Genomic DNA, 25755 nt, shown 5'->3' with positions numbered 1-25755 from the left:
CAAACATAATGACAGACTTCTATTATTTCTGAAGTATGCAATATGTCAAATCTTTACTGCCAACCATACACAAACACACACACACACAACAACGTACTGTAGAAACAATTCATACTGACGTCAGGTCCATGTAGCTTCATTAGTGATTTATTTATGACGTAATGATGTGAATTATTCACACGCAGATAACGTGTCTTCAGTTCAGGCTTCAATGTATGTCTAATGATCAGGTCACAGGTCATGGAGGAGGAGCGTGTCGCAGACTGTAATGAGGGCCAGTTTTTGGTGTATGTGTGTTTTCATCTCTAAATATATGACAAGCTCATGAAGGGTCACCGGAGATGTCAGCTAAAGGCTTCGAGAAGTTCATTAAGAATATTCTTTCTCGACAGCCCACTAGCAAGCCAGGACCGTTTCACAGTTCAATGGTCAGATCTGTGACCTCATATCGAAACCTAACTGTGTTTTCTTTCTCCTGTTATTTCAGTCGTAGTAGTTGTATTGTTTTTTGTTTGTTAAATAATAATTAGTATTATATACTAGGCTTAAAATAAAGGAAGGGCCAGAGCCTTTTCTAAGTACTAAAATAGTATAGAGGGACTTATGGGTGAACTCTTTTGACCAAAAAGCAACGACAGCAACCACACAGAACACTGTGGTAATCACACGGTTGCCAAATAATCTTGTTGGCATCCACCCGTAAATCTTCAGAAAATGTAAAGAACTTCACGGGTAAAATATTCAAATCTGTGTGCTAACAAAAAACTAAATGATGGCAACATTTTGAGTCGAACATTCCTTAAAGTCATTAGAGATAATGAAATGCAGACTAATGCATAATAAACTTTTTTCTGTGTCAGTGGTGTTAAATGGTGCAGAAATGTTTTATATTTACCCACGTGAGTTTAATGCCGTAGAGAACTTCATAATCACATTGTTAATACATAATCTATAGGATCATGGGTCACTCACAAAAACAGTTTAAACCACATTTTTCAATAAAACCTTGACAGGATCGTTGAATAACTACATGCTGTACCTCTCTGGTATGTAACTATTACAAGAAACCCCTTAGTCCACACGTACACTGTTGTACGAATTAGTTTTTCCTTCTTCGTTTAAAAAAACCTGTCCACACGAAAACGCAAAAACACGCTATAAAGAGCTGTCAAAAGCTTGCCAAACCAACAGGTGGCGATATAACCCTAACCATAAAGCTGTGTGGGCCAATCAGAAGCCTGAAATCTGAGCTCAAACACAGGAAATAGCGACACGCATTCCAACGTCATACGCCAAATCTGCTGTTTCAGAACAATGAATAAAGGTTCCCTTAACTTCGGGAGTTTCTCGCACATGGGCAAAAGTCTCTAGCGATTGTTTAAACTTTGTATAGCACTTATACAATTATTGCCTCCATACGATAAATCCCTTTTTAGTTTTTATAATTGTCTGGATCGAAGATCAAAAATGTAATCATACTGTATAAAACACATATTATCAGCCATATCTGTGTCCAGCCTGGGATTCTCTCATCGCGTGTGTAAGAGAGTGACCTGGCCTTGTGGGTAATACACACTCATCACATGCTTTTCACTGTAATCCCACCAGATTACACAATTGCACACACAGGGAAATCATGAGATTAAAGAAATGCTGCATTGAGCTTTAAATAAATCTGTGTTACTTCACTAAATCCATAATGTATGATTGCATTACAGTATGAAAAGGCTATTTTTTTAAATCAACATTTATTCAATACTTCTGTTATACGAGTAGTGAAATTGGAATAGTCATAGAGAATGACAAGCTTGTCTGTGGATTAAGATCCCACTCCAACAGTACATACTGTATATAAAAAATATTTCTGATCATCTGCATTTGCAAGGAGTTTTTACTCGGTGGAAGGACACGGTAGGACACATAATACTCGCAGGATGCTGGTAGTTCTAGGCCCACAATAGAAAATGGATAAATACCTTTTTAACACGTCAAAATGAAAAAGGGTTTTTGGTAATCCAGTCATTCAATAAATATTTATATTAAATAACTTAATAAAAACTGGTGATATACATATTTTTATATTTATATGTTTTTATGAACCTATACAATGTTTTAACAAGTTTTTAACAGTGCATAATGTTATGGTTGTAAAGGTTACAGATACAATGTTCTAATATCATCTTTTTTTAAAACAGGAATATGATAAATGCAATCTATAACTATTAAATAAATGCGATTTATAACTATTTCTATGCCATGTCTGAGATCAGTCTCTTCTTCATTTTGAGTTGCATAAGTCAAAGTATTTGAATAATACAAGATGATCCATCTTAGACCTAGAATAAATCAATTGAAAGTACAGAGATCTCCAGTCTGTCTACTGAACAATAAAAGAGCAATAAAAGATTCTCAGAGGAACCTGTTAAACTTGCACATTCATCTCATCACCTTTCAGTTATAAACATGTTCAGCATCTGTCCCACCTATTTGCATTTCTAAATCATAACAAATAGTATAATGTTTCTTCCTAACGGTATTCTCACACACGCGTTCTCAAACAGCATCTGCAGCCTACGTGTGTGAAATAATGAAGCACTCAATCATATGCAAACATCTTATCAGAAACACAGACACTAACAAACACACAAGCCGATCGGAGCGATAACGACAATTGCAAACAAAACTCTCAAATCACCACCAAAGAATGTGCAAAGAGTCCTTAAACACATTATGTTCTGGGAAAATACCATCAGGGATAAATACAGCTGTGGCGTATCGAAGTATGTGTGTTTGGGATGTTAAGAGCATTCGGACTGGGCCAAACAGCTTCAGATGGCTCTTAAATTTTCCTTCTCTGATATCAGAGTGAGACAGAACTGATCCCAGAGCGGCGCAGTGAAAGTACCAGCTCCGCAGATGGGAAACTAACTGAGATTGATGTGGGAGAGTCCATTTATCTGCAGCTGTGGGGTGGCAGACTGCCATCAAAGAGGAGAAATGGTATTTCCTCAAACTTCAGGCCATGTCAGTTAAAAAGAGGTGGGAAAACACAGCAGGAAAGACTGTTGAACACGGTAAGACTGTAACACAAACACACACATAGAGGATAAATGGAAGGAAAAGGAAATTCCTAAGGTCCGGAGCAGAACAACAACAAACTAGGCTTCTGTTGTGTGCTTTGGTATTTACCTGAGGAATTTACCACATACTCTAAAGAATAAGGCATTGCAAAAAATGACCGTTGCACATTGCAAAATTCCGGTTGCACTGTGGGACTAAACTGAAAAAAGAAACTGCAAACGTGCAGAAAAAAGCAAACTGCAACATAACAAAAAAAACGATTGCTCCCGTTTTCAAGAATCTTATCCGAGAAGAAAATCAGGTGTGTATCAGAGTATATAAACAGAACCAATGCATCACAATATGTGCCAAAACTAACCAAGAAAGTCTCTTTTCATTCACCCGTTCTCTCACACTCCCTTTAAGAGACCCACAATTAGCAGCTTAAATGGAACAAAAGCAGCTTTATAGATGAGAATTGAGACGCAGGAGAGAAAAGACAATGTCCTCGCTGAGCCTAACGGACACAGAGACACAGTACTGAAAGAAAGAGAAGAGAGAGACTTGTTTTTCTGGAGAGCAGAATGAAAGGAAAGGGGAACAGGGGGGGTTACAGGATCTCCCGAGGAAATACCTGCTGGTTCCAACACTGCTGCAAGAAAAGTGTGTGAGGAATGCATTAGAGAAAGTCTCTCCTTGGCTCTTAAATATGCCAGTATATACAGCCGCGGAAAAACATTATGAGACCATTCCAAATATTCATTTAATCAGCATTTCTAAGCGTATTGTGGTCGGTCCAGTGTCTGCTGAAAACTTCAGGAGTGACATGAAGTCATTCAACATCAAAGTGAAACACTGACAGCATGACAAGACACATGAAAACTGTGATAAATATCAAGCTTATCACAAAAAAGTGAACTTTACATTTATTTAACATTACATTACACTACATTACATTACTGTTAAAAGTGAATCTGAACTTTTTCTTTGCAGTATTTGACGTCTGTAAAAAATACACAGCATCTTTTCTGTTATATTGACCCGTTTCTAGTAGCTTTCATTTTTTGCGAACATTTCTATTAGAAATATTGTTAGTAGTTCACAGAATGAAACACAAATTATCATTTTACCTAAACAAATACCTATAAAGAGTAAATTCTGAATATTATAATTTTTTCCGGCTGAATGTTCATCTTATTTCTAGGCCATACTAACCCATTTGTGATTTGATACACTTAAAGTGTGATTTCTTTAGAATCCACATTGACAAATATTACCATAGTATCATATTGAAAAATGAGGAAAGAGCCGTAGCAAGAGCACTCACACTGTGAGATGACTTTGTTTCTATAGGTACTGTTACTATAGCAGTGGTCTGTCATAGACACTCAGAAGTTCGACAGAAATGCACTTCTATCATTTTTGCAGGTATGAAGATTCAGATGTGTCTGGTTCAGTCTGGTCTGTTCGGCTCAGCAGTGTCCTGTTTACACAGCAGGAAGGTAAAAGAGAGACACAGGCTGAATACTGATCTATACCTCTCTCTCTCTCTCTCTCTCTCTCTCTCTCTCTCTCTCTCTCTCACACACACACACACAAATAGACAGAACCGTAGACTCCTGTGGAGAGCTGTTTTCATGACCGTGAGACAGTGTGCGATTTAAGCCCATAGAAACCACCATGGCAACGCTAATACTCTATATAGCGTTCACTCCCTAGACTGCTTACAAGTCAAAGCACTATGTATTTATTGTTTCATTCTCAATGTAATTCTAGCATCTAAGGCAAGATTCAATGCAAGAACTAGTCAATCTATACACAAGTCTGTTCTGTACACAAGTTGGGAAAGGTACGATTTTGAAACCTTGATCCATCTAACCTGCATGTCTTTGGGCTGTGGGAGGAAACCGGAGCACATGGTGAACGTACTAACTCCACACGGAAAGGCTTCCCGTCCCATCCGGGGCTCAAAAAGGGACCTTTTTGCTGTGGGGCAACCGTGCAAACCACTGAGCCAAAGCAGTATATATTATCAAAGACTAAAGTATGTAAAGTTTGTCTGTTTTATTAGACGGTAGGCAAAATCCAAAATGAAAAATTGCTTAAAAATGTGTTATTACACGGCTCATTGAAATGCTTGATTCCCAGAAAACAACGCCTCTAAACTAATAAAACACGGTAACCTGGATGCAGCAAATCATTTTGACAGTTTTTTTGACAAAATAAATATAAATGTCTTTTTTAATAACATAATATTTAAAAATGATTAAACCGTATTGCCTGTTCGTGACATTTGAATGTCCTTTCTTACCTTAAAACTGAAAGTAAACAGCTATTCCTGGTGGAAGGTCTGCATTGGTAAAAATGAGCTGCTCAAATATTTAAAATTGACATTTCATGTCCAGTTTTTTTCTCATGTGGCAAGTAGTCGTGTAATAAGAGGGATAATGTACGAGCAGCCGACTGTTATCACGAAAATAGCCCCTTCGGTGTAATGCAAGACAGATCCTGATCACACTGTCGGGGCTTATTTCTGCGATAGCATCCGGCTGCCTGTACACATTATCCCTTACATAGCACACCACTCCTGAACAATCCCCATCATTTGAGATATCATTCAACGAATACCCTACGCATAATTAATGACAAGCTATAGAAACACGAGGCTTTCTCTGAATAAGTTTCTTCTTCATAAAGTTATGTAGTGATAGTCAGAAAACTGATCTATAGCACACACACACAAAGCCAAACTCATTTTACGTTTCATACCTGATATACAGAGCGGACCAAAACGTCAGGTGCCCTGAGGTGTGTGTGCCTCAACCTCCTGAGAGCGGCTGAGGTCACATCCCATAATACACTGTGCCTCACACACACACTCTCCCCCAAACTCATGAGCATCGCCTCCATGACTGACAAACACACACAGGTACGCAGGTGCGTGCGGTCAAGAAATCCCTTCTCAGCACAGGTGTGCGTGGGAGAACAGGTCCCCAGGTAACGCCGGACTCCTCTGGATGGTCTCTTCTTTCATTTTCCCTTTAATCCTCCAAACTGCCCCGTGGGAGAATTCTGTGTGACTTTGTTCCTCACAATGACTTCAGTCTCACCGGCCACTCTCTCTCTCTCTCTCTCTCTCTTGACTGCAAATATTCCCAGAATAACAGCTCTTGGTTCGCCCAACACAAACATTCCCACATATAGAGCACTATTGGTCTCTCTCGCCCTCCTCTCTTTCCCTCTCCCCTCCTTGTTTGTTTGTTTTAAAGCAACAGTCCTCTTAGCATGGCATTGAGGGGTTTTAAGCTCATATGATGCTCTGAGACGCCCATCTAGGGCAGAGTAAAAGACACTTGTCCCTCCCCGGAGGACGGATCCTGCTTGGGTTCATCGGCCTCAAGCGACTGAGAGATACCCGATATGTGTGTCTCAGCTTTCCCAGTGTGGTAGGGCAGAAGATAGCAAGACCCAAAGGAGCCGAATACTCTTTTTTCCATAAAGAGTTGGGATGGGGAGATTCAGGGTTTCTAAACGTTTGTGCCAATGTTCTGGAGGCACTGGACTGTGTACCCCATCATGACCCGTCCTATGGACAAACTTCACTTTATTTAAATTTCTTCCAAAACTGAGACAAATTGAGACTTTGGGAGATTTAGACTCATTGATGTCTAACAGAAATAATTTTCAACTTAGATTACATTTACTTCTTAGATCATTTTGTATAAATGCCTTATTAAATATGTAAACAATCCTGTGTATTTTTCCCAGGGACCTCTCGAATTCCAGAGTAGATTTTATCATATATTAACCATGACTAAAGCAGACTAAACAGCAGACATGGTGATTTACATGCCTCTCATTTGAACGGCACAGCACATTTTATCTTCCTGCAATTCAACAGAAAGCCTGAGTCAATACAACCTCTCCTGATTAAAAGCACTTCACGTCTGAGAAAAGATTCATGGACTCATGCACAGAATCTAACCTTCATCAATGCCCCTCAAGTGCAGGAACAATATGTTTCAAAAACAGGAATTAAATGAATGATTTAAAGCCAAAAATAAAAAATTCTGTCGTCATTTACACACCCTATTGTCATTTCAAACCTTTTGTTTTTTTAAATATCTTCTTTTGTGTTCTGCGGAAGACAGAAAGTCAGAGGTTTGAAATGACAAAAGTGAAAGATGACAGAATTTTCACTTTTAGTTGAACTATCACTTTAACATTATAACAGTAAATCTTTGTTAGGGAACATAAGGAATCATATTTTCCATCAAAATACTGTATATTTTAATACTTAAATAAAATCAGAAGTGAAATTAATATTCCATAAATATGACAAAACATATTTTGTTTGAAGGAAGTATTACATTAATAAAATATGTTAACCATAATAACTCACTAGTATCTGATACTCGTGAGTATCTTGTAAGGGTTGTACGAATCACAATGGTACCAAAGGCAAAACAAAGACCGACTGGCACATTTCTGTGGTCCATGCAGAGACATGTACTTATTGACATTTACAATAACCAAATCGCACAATTATAGAGAGTAAAATGGTGATGATGTAATGACAATGTGCACTGTACAGCTGATGTCTAATGAATGACCACCGAATAAGAAACACACATGCATTTCTATTTGTGTGCATGATCCTTTGGTACCGAGGAGCTATAGAACCAGAAGAGCCTACAACACAAACCTCATTCACTGTACTCGACTATCGGATAAGTGTACTGCACAGAATAAATGTGAATTGAGATGTGGAGAGAGACAGATTAGCTCAAAATGCGCATGTCAAATCGTGCTGACATCAATAAATCAAAAGGTTCCAAAAGTGATTATGTGAAACAAATAAAATTCCATAAGAGGAAAAAAGTCAATGTAGTCCTTCAAAAACAGTGATGTCAATAAAGCAGTATGGTGTAGTGAATAGGACCTCAAGTATGTAGCCTCACATTAAATTTCAAAGAATGTTCAGAATGTGTTCCTTGATTCTTTATGAGTCACAAGCTGCTGAGTCCTGAGGGGAGAATGTCATCCAATGTAATTTAGATGTGTCAACGTCTGTGTGTGTGCGCGCTTGTAAAGCGTCTATTGCAAAGGGACAAAAGGGTTAAATATTTAGAAATGAAGTTAGTTCCCAATAGTGTGTGTGCACGGTCTTTTTTGTGGAACCCTGGGAAATGTTGTGGTATGCACTAAGCTCACACAAATGCACGTACAGATACAGACAGACAGTTTTAATATAAACCATATTAATCATACTGACACATCCAAGAGTCAAACACACACACACAGTATAGATAGTCTCTCACTGTCTGTTTAGATGTAAAGGAAACACTTGAGAAAAGCCGGTCACATAAGATAAAGCCACAGCAGCACAGGCTATATATTCTATATGGATACTGATAATAAAACGTTTGATTCAATTATTCGATTCGATTCATCTTTCCACAAATAGATACAGTCTCGGAAAACGCATCGTTGCTATGCAACCAAAATAAAGACTGAGCAGTGAGTGCAGATGTCTTACACCATGTTAATAATAACATATGCATAACTAGACTTTACTGACCAATCAGCATTTAGGTCTAAACCTAAACTCCAACATAGTATAAATAAATAAATAGGGCAACATTGCCATCACAATAATTGGCTAAATGCTTAATTTTTTATCTATTTTCTTTTTATCACGCACCAATGTAAGAATAAACCTTTGAATGAAATGATATGCATTTTGATGCCTGTCCGTTTCATTTCAGGGTTAAACTTGCTGTTGTATCATAAACTCATCTTTCAACATAGAAAATCATTATAATACATTACCTTATATATAATGTGTCTTTATTTTTCACAATGATATCTCTACTACTGTAATTATTGCCTAAATGCATGTTAAGCTGCTTTGCAACAATGCATTTGTTTATGAAAAGGACTATATTAATAAAATAAAACTTAACTGATTATTTAATTTAAACATTTTGTCACTCTCCTTCTGAAACCTCATATGTCCAAATTTGAAGTTTTTCAGGAAATGGAAAATCCAATGTACTTTTTAAATGATTAAATAACGTGTTGTCAGAGTTGACAAGCACTTTTATTATTTGTATCGGTTAGATATTTGCAAAACCCAGTGACATAAAGGTATATATTACGGCAAATATGGAGATGCAGAGTTTCAGAAGGACAGCAGCGATATATATATATATATATATATATATATATATATATATATATATACGTATATATATCATACATACTATACAGCATGTGTGTTGATCATGTATTTTAAAGCATTACACTGTTTAAGATGTAAGCATTAAATCGTTAATTAATTACACCGGTTTATAGATAGTTTTCTCTCATTCAAACTAACAAAATAAATAAAATAAGAGTTGTGGAAGAGAGAGAGATGCTGTTCCTGTACACCAGAGCAGTTTGTAGTTTCAGCACGTGTGCATGTATATGAGCATGTGTGCGCACTGACCTACTTAGTTTTGCATATAGGCTAATAAGTGTTTGCTAAATATTTATGAGGATTATAACATTATAGCACGAACCCACGAGAACGCATAGGATTCAGACACACACAGCCAGCCAGGGAATTACTCCTGGTGTAACACAGCCGTCCAAGGCCACCAGCAGAAAGCACATCCATTTCTCCCCAGAACACCCAAGTACACCATCACACACCCCCAGAGAAGCATGAATAGACTATTGAAGCAGAAAGATGATTCACATTGTCTGTGTGTGTGTGTAATGTTCTATGACAAGCCTGTTCCAATGCGTGTGAAATGATCTATTCTCTATTCTTATTTTTAGCACAAAGCTCTGCACTTGTTCATTCGCAGGGAACAATATTTTGGGGGTTGATGCATCCTGTTTTGGGGGACGACAGAGACCCCCGCTGACCCTGGACCCTGGACGGTTGTTTCTGGGAACAGCACATGAGATTTAATTTAAACCAGCAGACATTGGGTTCACTTGGAGGCTGGAGTGATTTAAAGCCAGCTTTATGTACTTGTGTACGTGTGTGTGTTTCGGGTCGTAAGATAGTAAAACTACCTATATTTTCAGGACTGGCTTACGGTCCCCTTGAGAAACATGACTTAATAAATGTATAATTTTTTTAAATTTAAATAAGGCTTGGCTGTACTCTAGCCTATCGTAAATTAGATAAACACAAGATGTCACATAACTCAACAGAATACACTCCTTTAATATCTAATATGTTAGATATTAAATGTGTGAAAGTGTGTGTGTGAAGAGAGGAATTATTCTCATTTCTCAGACTGCTCTAGGCCAGTGGATATTACAGAAATCTATGGGGCCCATAAGTGTACGTGTTATGTCAAGTTTTTCTTTCCCAAAGATTGGTTTGAGCTGGAGGGGATGTCGAAATGGAGGAGAAAACAATAAAAGTGTGTGTATGTGCATGCGTGTGTGTGCGTGCGTGTGTGTGTACTTGTAGGTTAGGATTGCTGAGGACAATGAAAAAGCCAGTCCATTATGAAAGACTGTAATACAACTCTAAACAATCGAAACATTTTGGTTTATCTGCCCTAAATGAGGAATATTGGGATGGCCGGAACAAACATCAGTGCAAAAGGAGTCGTACGGTTACCTTCAAAATGTCTGTTCTTTTAAACCAGATGTGTTATTCTGTATGTACAAGCCATACACTAGACAGACAGATTAGAGAGAGATAGACAGATAGAGAGATAGAAAGAAAATAGAAAGACATACAGACAAAGACAGAAAGATGGGCAAATAGAGAGATAGACAGATGATAGAAAGACGGATAGACAAAAAAATTTACGGATAGATAGACAGGCAGACAGATAGAAAAATTATAGAAAAAAAGAAAGAAAGAAAGAAAGACAGACGGACGGACGAACCAATATAGACAGACAGCCAACATTTGCCAAAACAGACAGGTGGACAGACAGACAGAGATCGACAAATAAAGAGATGGACAGATAAAGAGATAAATGGAAGATAGAAAGACTGATAGACAAACAAACAGATAGATAGATAGATAGACAGGCATACAGACAGATAGATAGAGAGACAGATGATAGAAAGACACACAGACAAAGATAGACGGACCAAGATAGACAAATGATTGATAGACAGACAGACAGATCAGATAGATGGATAGACAGATAGAGAGATAGACACACGATGAAAGACATACAGACAAATAGACAGACAGACAGAGATGATAGAAAGACAGATAGAAGAATAAACAGACAGACAAATAGACAGACAGACACAAATGAATTAGAAATGTTAGAAATGAATAAAACAATTTATAGACAGATAGATAGACAGGTATACGGACAGATAGAGAGAGAGATAGGGTAATAAAAAGACACACAGACAAAGATAGATGGACCAAGATAGACGGATAGAGAGATAGACAAATGATAGACAGACAGACAGACGGATAGACAGGCGGATAGACAGAAAGAAAGAGAGACAGATAGAAGAATAAATAGACAGACAAATAGACAGACAGACACAAATGAATTAGAAATATTAAAAATGAATTAGAAGCTTGTGAAGATGTTACTTTGCTCAAGCTGAAACACACACTTGCATATTAGTTCACATTTTATCTTCATCATGTCTGACCTGGTTGCTAATGGGAGGCAACAGAACGGTTAAATTAAACAAGCTTCAATTAGCAGCATGTTTTAGCCGAGCGACTGAGACATAACACACTGCCCAGAGACAAACTCTGTCTATGAAGCACACAAAACAAGTCTCAATTAAATCCGCGCACACACAGGAACGGTTCCACCAATCACAACAAAGCATCTCCAAGGAGAACCCCAGTGGCCCACTAAACATGGAGGTGGACGGAAACTGTTTTCCAACTTCTGCTGTTGTTTTGCCAAGGAGCGCTGGATTGGAAATCTGGCTTTGAGTCGGTTGCCGTAATACGGTGTGACAACCGGTCACGCCATATTACAACAGAGAAACATGCCGAGGGATAAATAAGTGAGTCAGAAAGAGGAGGACATGGAAGTGGGAAGCTGAAAGGACAGGAAACAGGAGTGTAGAAAAGTAAATGAACGACTGAGCGACGTGCATAAGGGATGAAATGAGCGGGAGAGAGAGTGAAGCGCGCAGATGGAGGAATTAAGATAGGAGGGATGGATAAATGTGGGCGAGAGAGAAAGAGAGAGAGGGGGAAGAGCGTCTTCCATTATCTCACTCTAATGAAGCAGAACATACGTATTTGTCTGTCACAAATGACCAACAAGCGTAAAGATTCGATTTGCAGTTTTTAAAACCCTGTGGCTACACGATTACATTAACCTTCTGTGAAAGAACACACACACACTTAAGGGGATAGTTCACCCGAAACTGATATTATTATTATTCTTTTTACTCTCCCTCACGTCATTTCAAACTGTATGGCTTTCTTTTATCTGCAGAACACAAAAGAAGATATTTTGAATAATGTCGGCAGCATTGGACCCTTTTAACCTGTGGTGTGTGTGTGAGGCAATCAAATCATTCAATCGGATGAAAATGAGAAGACAAAACAAAAATAAAGGCAGAAATAAGCAGAGGGAAGGAGAACAGAGGTCTTGTTTGATTAAATTACTTTGTCTGTTAATAGTAATGGTTATGTCTTATCAAGCCCACCCGCCCCTTCACATCTGCAGTCCTCAGGATATCTGTAAATTACAGCCGCGCTTCAAAATACCCAATCAGACCAAGCCAGCAGGACATCCACAATGGCAAAGGTTTTATTAAGACCAGCTCTGCCTCTTAAAGGTGAGCGAGACCCCGAAGACACGTTTTAATGAAAAGAGAGCAAAGGCGAGGCAATCTGAGCAAACTTCACTCATTATTGAACAGGTTCATATGATTATGAGCGATTTTGGTTGAATGGAGGCATTACGCTCCCTTAACTGACAGCTCATAATGAAGGGTTAAAGAAAGGGACAGACATATGTACTCCAGTTAAAGCCATATGGACATACGATAGGTTAAACACATCTTCCTGTAAAAGACAGCAGCTGGCAAAGGAGGTTTTCCTTTAGCTTCTATGGCAACTAATCAAATGTTTAACATGAATTATTTCTGATAACTTGAAAAGGATTTGCCCATCCAGGACTCTTCTGTGGAATACAAAAGAAGATTATTTTGAGAAATCTGTGGTTTTGCATCCATTTAATTCAGTATGAAGTCCATATAAGGCTCAATGTTGTTTGGGGTTCAATCAGGGTCGGCGTTTGCGTATGGAAGAGTATGGCAGTTGCCATACCATTCAGACAAAACAGTGGAAACAAAGTGTGCATATTGATATTTTGATTAAAAGATAATCAAAATATTTTAGACGACTTTATATCTTTAGCATGCGCGTCGGAAACATGTTTATTTTTGAGTGTAAAAACGCCACTCACTCATCAACAGCTCCAATGGTTTTGTGGGTAAGATGCATGACTAGTCATTTTTGACACTATCGCCCTGCAGGTTGGAATCCACCTTTAGCTTGTCTACATTTTCACATCACATATTAGATCATACAGGCATTTCAACAAAATGAAGAAACAATTTAAAAAAACAGGTGTTTAATAATAACGTGTATGGTAAGGTAAGTAGGGAGGTCTTTATTATCGACGTATGCAAATAAAATTGGCAATTATTTTTATTTTAACAGTCACATAACAACCTTTAGAATTTAAGATGGAAAATGAAACTTTGTTTTCTTCTGTCAATAAGAAACTATCCAAAACTACCCCAAAATGAAAGCAAATACCAAATCGAAGCAAATCTTCAAGGAAGATTTCATCTGACATTATAAACGAATCTTAAAGAATAATAAATAAAAAACAATATATTTTACTACTATGCTGCAAGTAAATATCTTCTTAAATTCAATCTCTTTTTTATTTTATCTCAGCAGGCCTGTAGTAGCTGTGTAGTTAGTATGTTCCTGTCCAGCTGCCTTGGTCAAACTAAGAAGCTTTAGCTCAAAGCTCAACTGCTGTCTGTGTTTTCTTCTGGCACGTGCTTGCACACGCATTCAATGTAGAGCGGCCTGTAAGCGCAGCTATCGGGAAAATCTCACATTAGTCACAGTACAGATTTAACAGAGTACTAAAGACATTCATGGTAGATGGGTTAAGTGGATGGATTCTGCTGCCATATCGGCTGAGCGGCTCCTGAATGCGGAATGAGAGGTTTCTAAAACTGCTTTTACTGTAATGAAGAATCTCAATTCATTTCAGCTACACACACACAGATTTACTTTTCTAGAGAGAGGGGATTGAGAGATAGACGGGTACATATGCTGGTTAAAGAAAGAGAGAGAGAAAAGAAATGTTCCAATGTTCATATGTTTTCTATATGTCATTCTGCATGCACATGCATGTAGGCATCACGCCACAACGCATTTACTGTTCAACTAAGTGTTTGTAATTTTGTTGCTAAAAGGACAGCCCCAGGCTGGACAGAGCGTCACACAGCGCAGAAGTACCACGGTGAAGGGGAGGACAACTGCGCAGGGGTGCTGTAAAAACAACGTGCATGAGGAAATCCTCTGATCAATAATGTATACTGCTATAATTACACACATTTGTCACATCGCAAAGAGAGTGTGTAATTCAGCGCTGTAAAATATTAAAAGCTTCCTGTTATTTCAGGCAAGGCGCTCTGGTTAAATTGGGCTAGTAACAGAAAAAAATGGGCCATTTCACCATCACAATAAGATTTCAAAGATAGTTCTTAGTGTTTCTGGAAGTCAATTGGTTGTTCTACCCACGTAGCTTTAAAATGAAACCGAGTATACCTTGAATGCCCTCTAAGGCACTTTGGATAAATCGTCTGGCAATTGAATGAATGTAAATGCAATGTAGTGCTCAACTGATTATAGATTTTGCAGTAAATGATGTCAATACTGATATCTATGATATATAACAGAGAGGCATATATAACTAATATAATGCTGATACAGCTCAGCTTTTTTTGTAAGCATGTATTGAAACCATTTAATTCCAATGCCTGTTGAATTTCAATAAAAGAAAATTCTATTGATGCTAAAATACATGGAAAAGTATTGTTGTTTGAAAATGAATTTATTCTTGTTTTCTTTGTAGTATTCAAGATTTGCAAACATTGCATCTTCTGTTATTTTCACCGCTTTGTCCTGCTTCAATTCCCTGCCGATAAAGGCAAATAAAAGACTAGAATGTTGTCACTCGTTCACAGTATGAAACCAAAATGATAATTTTACCTAAACACATCACTAGAAATATTCAATTCAGAAACAATTGAATTATTTTGGAGTAGTCTCTTGATATACAAAAATATTCAAAATACAGTTTTTTCATCATAATTATTTTTCAATTAACAATGCGAGAATAAAAGTTGAAACATTCCTAAACTGATGAACCGTGTGATCCCAGCGTGATGGAAGTCTGACCTTATGTACAAAGAAGTTAATATGGTCAATGTCACAAAGTTTCCGAAAACTGGAGTGCAGAATCCGAAATATTCGTAATATAACCTTTCCTTCATTTTGTATGCATAAACAGATTTTTTAACCCTAATGTGCTATGTGCGTACAAACATGTGCACAATATCAATATTTACTCCCAATTCACTAAAATCAGTTTTTTATATCTATAATTTCAAAACGGTACAAAATCTGCCAAATAACCAGCCTGATATATCTCTACTAGTTTCTTTAAAATCATTATAATAATTGCATGCAAGATGCTATTCCGACAATCTGAAGCTTTAAACATCTTCGCTTGACACTTCTCTATATGTATTCATTCGCTGGTACTATTGAATGAAGCAAATGTCCCATCTAAACACACATATAGCGAATCAAACATCCAAACACGCAATAAAAGCAAACCAACACATACACATACATGTACACAATCTGTACAAACAGAACTTTTACCCTGTGGCAATGTGTGCTTGCGTTTGTGAAAGTGAAAGCTATGAGTGCTTTTCTGCTAAAATGATTCACATAACCAGGCAGGCCTGTGCTTGCTTTGAGAAATCTCTGCCTGTATCTTTACTGGAACAAACAGACAAAACACTATTGTGTAACACACTTCGCTGTCATTCAAGCTATCATAACAATGACCAACACAAAAACCTTACGGAGCATTCCACCACAATTCACAGCTCACGCACACAAACTCACAAGTTTTACAAACAAAGAATTAGTGGGAAAATGCAAATCGATCTGAGATTCTACTGTATGTAAACCATACAAAGCAGGTACATGTCAATAGAAGAAAGCATGTAAATATCTTCACTGTGTCCTCAGCTACAAGGATGCAGTGCAAAATCTTAACGCTCAGGAACACCACGGCACAAAAGACTCCCCAGATCGAACAAAGTAACCTTGAGCCAAACACACTGGCATGCGGTCTTCGGTCTTACCCGGTCTTCGCTATTCCTCCTCAGTGTTCCCACCGGAAGCTTAAGAAACAGCCTGCGGGACCTGCCGGGAGTTACGGCCGCCTGGACCACCATGGTGTGCGTGAGCGACCCGGTGTCTGTGTCGCGAGCGTCCTGCGTCTGCTGTCCCGCCACAGACGGACGGGTTCTTCCTCTCTTTCGCAGCGTCTCCACGGCTCCCTCTCTCCAATTTCCAAGCCTGTTTTTCTTTCTTCCCTGTGTCACCCCGAGTGTTCACACACTCGTTGTCTCGGCTTTCTGTGAGTTTTAGTGAGGGGCTGTCTTTAGTATGTTCCTGTTCAGATGTCAGCCCATACTGTGAGGGGTTTCATACCGTTGCCTTACGAAGAGTGTGTGTTTTCACTTCACGAGAGAGACGTGGGAGGGAGATTGCGCTCCCTCTCTCTCTCTCTCTCTCTCTCTCTCTCTCTCCCTCTCCGTCACTCGCTGTAAGTAGCCATGGAATGGCTTGTGCTCCAGATATGTCAGGCTTGCTTCCTCCAGTCAAACTCAATCCAGGTCAGCGGATTAATATGAGTATTATCACACACACATACACGTGACATCATGTTCAAACGTATGTATGATTGCACGGCTCAACGCACAGGAATCTTCAAACTACCGTTCATGTCCTTGTGCAAAATATCCTGTCTCTCTAAACAGAATATCTGATGTTTTGCCATCTGCTGTTCAGATTAGCTATAAATCCCATGACTGCTTTCACCAGACAGAACACACACACACACACACACACTCACACAAAGGGAAAATACCCCCAAGCTGCCAACAAGATTACACACTAGGGATTTTTGCATGTGTGTGTATGTGAAACATTATCGCCTATATGTCCTAACAAGGAGAAGGTCTTGTAAAAAAAGCACTAAATGCCTGTCTGTCCTTCTCTGCTCTTCATAACTAAATGAAGCGAGCAGTCTTGGGAGACTGCAATTTGTCCCTCGTTTCTATGCAGCTTCTTGGGTTGCTAGGGTGTCCTGGGTGGTTGCTAAGCCACTGAATCCCGACTCCGACCAAAAGAGAACACCTTCTTTATAATTCTCCGGACCTTAAATATGGCTTTGTTTACCGCTTAATCATTTAATCACATTGACCAAGACATGAGAAAGACATTTTCCCTGGGAACCTCTAAAGCCTCTCTGACCCCTGAGAATTAATAAATAAATACCCATCAGCGCCACATCCTGTTAGCCACCGCTTGTGTGTGCATGTGTATTACACGCTATCTCCCATGGTTGGGTTGAGTATGTACAAAGCCAACCATTGGGTTATTAACCTAAAACCGAAGGGATGTTATCCATTTCACTGGCAGTGAGATTAAGAGAGAGATCATGTTAATTTATGACCACATGACTACATAGAGAGCGAAAGAGCGAGCGAGAGAGATTTCCTCGCTCTAATCCTTTCTAGGCATCATTCATTCAGTAGCTGGCCTAGATTAGGAATATTGAAAACTGCTTCTATTTATACCCCGCTGGTAGAAACCTACTGAGCCGTTGAGGGGTTGAATGGACGTTTGTTATATTACGGCTGCATGGAGAAATGTTTCATGACTTTTTTCTTTTCGGGCAGAATTTAGAGAAGTGATTTATTCAGCCCAGTGTTGGCCGGCCCCCTTCTTCACCAAACAGGCTATTACCTCCTGTGTAACAGTGACATCCATAATACAATTTGAGGGTGGAGAGAACGCCTGGGGGTATAAACGCACACACACATCCTTACACGTGAGAACGTTTTTCAACATAAAAGGCAATTTAAGCAAATGTCCGAACATGTAACACATGTGTTCCCTGTAAATTAACCTGTCACATGCTTGCCGTTTGGCTAAATTACCAAAATAATAACACAAATAAACTCTCTAAACACCCTCAATGACACACTCGAGATGGGAGTGTATACTGCAGGGGATGGATGGGGGGGGGTTAGGTTGTTGTAATGAAGTTCTGGAGAACTGCAGGGGTCTTAATGTTCACATTGCACCTTATAATCTCAGCCTACGGCACTGCGAGATGCTGAGGATGTTATCTAAAGCGAGTTTCGTGAATTTGCATATTTATGGGAAACAAGACACACACGCCCCTACGCAGCAATACTGTGCTTCTCAAGAATTTAATCCAGTATAAAGTCATGCTTTGGAACGAACAGAAGATGTTTGGACGGAGGGAAAGCGGTGTTGAAATAGTTTTCGTGGGAAAGGGTGCGGCTGCAACACAGAGCGGTACACGAAGGGGAAAAAACGCAAGTGTAGGCAGCGTTGATTTGCTGGCCAGGAATAATACATTTTGGTAAAGACAAGTATCGATGTGTATTAAAGTCAATGGAATTTCATTCAAGTTTATTTGTAAAGCGATTTTGACAATTTTGCATTGTTGCAAAGCAGCTTTACAGTAAATACATGAGTAGTTGACAAATACCGTACATGTGTCCTATGGTGTGAAAGCAGTAAATCTCTTTTATGCTATTTTATATTATATATATTATACTATATTATATAAATATTCAAAGATAATTTATAAATATATATATATTTTTAGTTTTTGTATAGACACATGTAGGGTGTCAACTACAAACATATTAAAACAAACAGTGGTGACAAAAGGACATTACGAAATATATAATATATATTAAATACATACAAGAAAATTGTAATTTTAGTCAATAAAATGCACATTGCCGAAATTTACAGAACACAATTCTGAAAATCGGACTATTAAATTCACAGTGATGTGTGAAGTTTGTGTCAAATTTGTATATACTGTAGTTTTTAAAATAAAATCTGCTTTTAATAAAAAGATTTTTGTAAATTGCAACTTTAAAAAAACAATTGAATATAAGATTATAAAAGAAAGATGACTACAACTACATCACATTTGAACAAATTCAGGAAATGATAAACCGCCACTATTTAGTCTAAGAAAAATGTGATTTCGTTTGTGTTTTTGGGCTGTCATATAAAATAAGTGACATCTGCTAGCTATGTTTCTCCGAACAGTTGGCAGCTTATCCTTTACTTCAGGTTACGTCTACATAATATGAACTACATAGTATCTTATCTTTAAAGACCAAGGAAAATCTTGTTTTCCATGACAGGGCCCCTTTAAGTATCAATCTGACAGAATCAATGGGTAGAATATATGATGGGAGTTTCCCCCCTTACTTTGAAAAACACCTTACATAACTTGCGAATGCTCGACACGAAAGGCCTATTCTTCACAACTCCAATTGAACCCCGCCAGAGAAAGTCAGAAAGCAGGAGAGAACGTCCTGTTCCACGTGACACATCTGAATACTGGGTGCTGTTGCTATGTGTGAGAAACATGAAAGAAATAACCTGCAGTTTCTTCAGGTTGAAACACTGGAACAATACGTGAGGTGCATTGACAATAGACATCACTCAGGAACACTGAAGCGCTGCCAAGCACACAGAGGCGAAGCCAAACAAACACACACTCTCAAACACAATGGCCTTTCTCGCTCACTTTATACTGTGACTGCTTTTCACACTGTCCCTTTACCATTGGGAGAATGACATGTACAGCAACACCACAGTGCAGTTTTCTGTGTGAGACGAAGAGGCAATAAAAAAGGAGTCATGGCCATTGTTTCCATAGTGACCGGTGACAAACTACTGCCCATGCCCCATGCCACCAGAATGACTAAATGACACCCATACACACACACGTGAACATACTCTTCAAAGGTGAAGTGTGTAACCTCAGCTTTATATACAATGGCGGAAACCATTCACAGGTTGTAAATATAAATGTACATACACACGCGGTCTGTGCATTAAAAGAGAGTGACATGAAAAAAATAGGAAATACGTGTCCATGAACACGAATCATTCGATTCCAAATTCCGTGCCTATGCCACGAACTGCTGTGAGACTTTGGTTAGACTTGGACAGCCAGAACTGATTAATGTTTATTTAAAAAAAGGATAAAAAAATTCATTTGATAAGAATTATCATTGAATAAAATCTCCATCGGTTTGTCCTAAGATCCTATTAGCTCTGAAAGGAGTAGTTTTCACGATAATTTACTCACCCCATGTCCTCCAAGATGTTTATGTATTTGTTTCTTTAGTCGAAAAGAAATTAAGGTTTTTGATGAAAAGATTCCAGGATTTTTCTCCTTATAGTGGACTTCAATGGACTCCAAATTGTTGAAGGTCAAAATTACAGTTTCAGTGCAGCTTCAAAGGGCTTTAGAATAATAAAAAACGAAATCCATATGTTTTATAAACACAAATGCTTGCATTGCTCTGTTCTGCGATGCTTGATCATGACTTCAAAAAATAGGTCAATCATCAACATCGTAAATTTGTTTACAAGTTTCAACGTAATTACGTATTACGTGAAGACATGAACCCGCATCGCAGAACAGAGCAAGGTGAGCATTTGTGTTTATAAAGCACATACATTTTTTTTAGATAATGCACGATCGTTTCGCTAGATAAGACCCTTATTCATCGTCTGGAATCGTTTAAAGCCCTTAGAAGCTGCACTGAAACTGTAATTTTGACCTCCAACCGTTTGGAGTCCATTGAAGTCCACTATAAGGAGAATAATTCTGGAATATTTTAATCAAAAACCTTCATCTCTTTTCGACTAAAGAAAAAAAAAACATAAACATCTTGGATGACATGGGGGAACATTTATTTTGAAAGTGAACTATTCCTCGAAAATACAATCACAATAAACACATTTATTTTGATTTGGAGAAGCATGCGCCTCCTGTTTTTCATTATTTACTCCTGAAAGATTTCATTACGGAACGTACAGCAAGCTATCACTGATACTGGCCTTTCATTTCAGACACTAGTTTAAAGTGAACATTATTTATTTCCCAAAATAGCTCCATCAGGAGATTAAAATGAATGGATTATAAGAGGGCTGGTAAAAATAATCAGATCTTTGTTCTTAGACTTCCCGTTTAAGCTTCATGCTCTTGCTGAGGGAAAGAGACTTGTGTCTCACTGCCACGTGTTGTTTGGCTCTCTGCTCTTAGTTGCTGGGATGTTTTGGTTGCTAGAGCGTTACTAGAGTGTTCTGTGGGGTTGCTTACTGGCCCAAATCAAAACACTGCGTCCCTAAATATCTCATTTTACGTATACTGTTTTTTTTTAGTGCTTTATCATCTGCTGGAAGACAATCATAAGTTTAACACTTGGGGTTTGTTCAAAGCCCTGAGTCTGAGTATAAACAATAATATTAAAATGGATGTGTTATGCTACTAATGTGTTGTGTTATTTTTATATTGTTTTTCACACAATGGTTTTATACACACACAAATATGCTTGTGTGCATACACAACCACATGCAAGCATACACTCAAATGCACAAAAATATGCATTACATAAACTTTCATATACATGTGCTGCATGAGAAAATTGCATTTTCAACCACACACACCAACACTAACATACACCAACAGACTATAGTGTAAAACATCCAAGAATCTGTGAGGTCTGCCACTCCGAAGAGATGACTGAATTATTGAAAGCAGTAAAACTTCAACATCATCACCACGGCGCTCTCAATCAGAAGCTGGAAGAGATGGGAGAGGCACCACAAACTAAAATGGAGAAATGAAAATAATAGAATTTGACTTACAAACACGTCCATTAGCATGTGCTCCAGTGTCATCTCCAGATCATCGAGCCGCGCTGCCAGAGTCATGTCGAGATCCCACTTTCAAACTGAACTCAACATAAACGGATGTAAACTAAACCACAACCTTAGAAGAACCTATATCAAACGTTCACATGAGGTTCCTTGGGGTTGCTTACATAAAATTCTACCTTTCTGGAAGTCTATCTATAAATTTTCTATACTGCAGTTACAATACACATCCCGAGGTTTCCTGAAGATGCACCATCCATAACAAAAATGCTGAAACTTCACAAATTCTTTAGGATGAAAGTCTTTTCCTTTAAGCATTGAAGAAGGTGCAAACGGAAGGTCATTCCACCAATGGTCTACCCAACAGTCAAGAGATTATGGATCACAGAGGACCACAGCGCTCACAATGTCCCCATGCTGTGATCTCCATACATCCTGTACGTCCTGGTCTGAGTCTTTGGCACTGTTCTTGAAAGACTCCACACCACGACACTTAAACAACTGTCTCACAAACTTCCTCAAGCCGTACACACTCTCAAGACATCAGATAAGAATAGACTGAGCTACAACCCTTCATAACTTCACTATTGAAGATGACCGTCTGTGTGTGGGGTACTCTGTGTCCGCCTTTTCCTGGGGGCAGTGGACCCACAGTAGATTTCATTGTGCACTGGAACCCACGAGTACGATGAGGACCCGAGAGGGTGTCTGTGTCTAATGCCCTCTGATCAATGCGCCTTTGTGTTGGCCATTAATGAAGGGCCAAGAATGTCCCCCGGCCACAAAACAAGGCAATGTGCCCACTCTTATGCAAGCGATGGCGGAAAAGAGGAAGGTGCCTTACGTGTTTACGGCTAATTATGTGTCTAATGCGATGTGATCAGCTCAAAGTGAGGAAGATGCTCTCGCAGGGAGCTGAAACATGTGCTCGTGTGCGTGTCTGTGTGGTGAGACAGATAAAGACGGAGGGGTGTGATTATAAATAGCAGGATGTGACTCCGTTTGAGTCACAGTTTAAAGTTTAGCCAGGACTGCAGAGAACACAAACATTTACAGATGTTAACAGCTGTTGGAGACTGTGCATGTGTGTGTTATTAGATCACATTGTGGATATGTGAAGCCGTAGAACTTTTCCGATGGCGTGCCGACCATATGCTCATTCAGTGATCAAACACAAAATATGCACTCACGCATGCTTTAAAATGTTAAAGCTTCATTAAAACAACCTTATGCTTAACGAAAAATTATCAAAACAACTATCATTTGTCATGGGCGATGTTGAAGAGCTTCTTTTCATGGAACTACACGCCACGGAAACACATCAAGTATAGTGGAAACATATTCACTCAAAGTGATGTTTGGATTTAAACAGAACAGGCTGTGTGCTCTTTTTACTTAAATAATAAAAAGTACATAATGCATGAATTTCACATACAAAAATGTGCCAGATTGTGATTAGATACTTCAAGATCAAGTCCAAGTCATATGCATCATGTCTAACTGCACACAGATGAATGGCATTACTAGGGGCGATAAATCAGGAGAATGAGTAAACTAATCCTCTTTCTTATGTGCTTGTATGGCAGAGAAGAGCTTTTGAAGAACTTCCACAACAATATGACATCACTGCGATGCCACTATGAACTAACCAACAAATAACTAACTGATTTGATGACAATAAACTGCATAAAACTGACCTATAACGTTTACGAGTGCTCTTTGACCTACTGTATGACCTATGTGAAGATTACAGATTCACACACACAGCCAAAATGATTTCATTGATCTATCTGTGATCCCTTGACCCCAAAATTTAGTCCGGGAAACAATGACCTATGACCTCACTGGGTCAGATGATCATCAGTTGAGATCAACATCCTGGTGTTGAATGTGGATTTATGTGCATACTGAAATAATATTTCAACCAATATGATCACGATTTCTAAATCTAAAATCACATTCTAATAAAGAATGGCTTTTGAATATTATGCAACAAAACAATATACAAGAAATTGGTGGGTAAACTAAACCCATGAGCTCAGATGTACATCTACATCCATCATTAATATCCACACATCCATCAGTCATAATAACTTTTGATTAAACATTCATTATATTCCCAAGAAAAAATGATCTGCATCATTTTATTGCTGAAGGCCACATTTAATTTACTGTACAGTAAAACTGCTGTACTTATATTTTGCATTAATTTGCTAATTTAATTAAACAGAATTAAAATGATGTCATGAAAAACACGAAGGCCCGGTTTCGCATGCAGACAAGGCTTAGTTTAAGCCACTTTTAGAAAAATTAAAGTTATTTTCAGTTTAGAAAGCTCAAACGTTCATTTTAGTCCGGGACTAAGCCTTGTCTGTGAAACTGGGCATACAATTCAAATTAAATTTCATTATTTGATTATCAATCAACTTAAAAAAACTAACATTTCCACATATAATTGCATGGCATACACTTCCTGGGTTTCTTTGCTTGGTTAGGTATGTTTTGATGCTGGTCATGTGCTGGTCCTTAGCTGGTTTAAGGTGGTGACGAACCAGTTCATGACCAGTTTAAACCAGCACTTGACCATCTTAAACCAGCACATGACCAGTTAAACCAGCACATGGCCAGCTTAAACCAGCACATGACCACCTTAAAGAAGCATAAACCATCTTAAACAAGCATAAACCAGCTTTAACAAGCATAAACCAGCTTAAACAAGCATGAACCAGCTTAAACAAGCATAAACCAGCATTAAAAAATACATAACCCAGAATATGCTTGTTTTTTCAACAGGGTTGTTTTTTTTCTAACCCTAAAACTTTGGGTTTGTTTGGGATCTCAAATAAAGTGAAATTTCCAGTGTGGTCTCAAACTTTGAATGTTCATTTTCTCTTCTAATGTTGGATGATGGCTCAACGTGCTAATTTTAGACTCAGCCAACGTAATTGAAATCGCTAATGCATATAACAGTAAAATGTCTTCTTACCTTAAATGGGAACATTGTAAAATTGAGTTTTTAGGCTTGGAAGACACCTCCCTTCACTGTCATATGAATTATTGACTCAAAGTTCCTGCTCTTCCTGTTCAATGTCACAGTCTGGATCCCAGCCGGAGCACATTTTTTGATTACACGCAGCCATCTGACAGACATCCAAAGAGTTCTGACCTTCTTCTGACTCTCAAAGTCCATTCAGTAACAAATTAATTTCACAACCCATTCTGGTGCCAGACTATTCACAGCGCATGCAAACATGACCCACAGTCTCTCTCACACGCTCTCTGAGGCTTAACACAGACACTAGAGAAAGACTTGCCGCTGATCCATTTTAGTCCTGACCTAAAGCCTCTTTTCTTTAATGACAAACATCAGTGGCCTGATCTGCTCACCTTAAAGTTTCTTTAATATTCATGTCCCTCGATAACCCTCCTTCAAAGAAAGTATGTAGGTTTTTTCAGGCCATTTACAGATTAGTAACTGCACAACAACAACAAATAGTTATGGTAATTCTTGCCTTAGCAAACACCAAGCGTCATGGCTCCCCGTCCAGTACCTTTCAAGCTTCTGACTTCTTATATTACACTCAAACACATGCTCTCTCCCGCTGCCA

The 25755-nt window shown here is 38.5% G+C and overlaps 1 protein-coding gene across 8 annotated transcripts in view; it reads right to left on the bottom strand.

Moving 5' to 3' along the window:
• Positions 1-25427, bottom strand: part of frmd4a (FERM domain containing 4A) — a 65879-nt gene extending 40452 nt beyond the window's left edge. For 6 of the 8 annotated variants that reach the window (XM_079465747.1, XM_079465744.1, XM_079465746.1 and 3 more), the window contains exon 1: positions 16492-16917. In XM_079465747.1, the coding sequence (XP_079321873.1) occupies positions 16492-16584 (93 nt within the window). In that variant the 5' untranslated portion in view covers positions 16585-16917. Of the gene's footprint in view, positions 1-4387; positions 4436-16491; positions 16918-25133 lie in introns of those variants that run through there. The other 2 variants (XM_079465753.1, XM_079465751.1) reach the window with 2 other exon arrangements.
• Between the last annotated feature and the right edge of the window lie 328 nt (positions 25428-25755).

The sequence above is a fragment of the Barbatula barbatula genome, assembly GCF_947034865.1.
Source record: "Barbatula barbatula genome assembly, chromosome: 10".
Classification (NCBI taxonomy): domain Eukaryota; kingdom Metazoa; phylum Chordata; class Actinopteri; order Cypriniformes; family Nemacheilidae; genus Barbatula; species Barbatula barbatula.
This window is presented reverse-complemented; position numbering and strand designations above follow the sequence as displayed.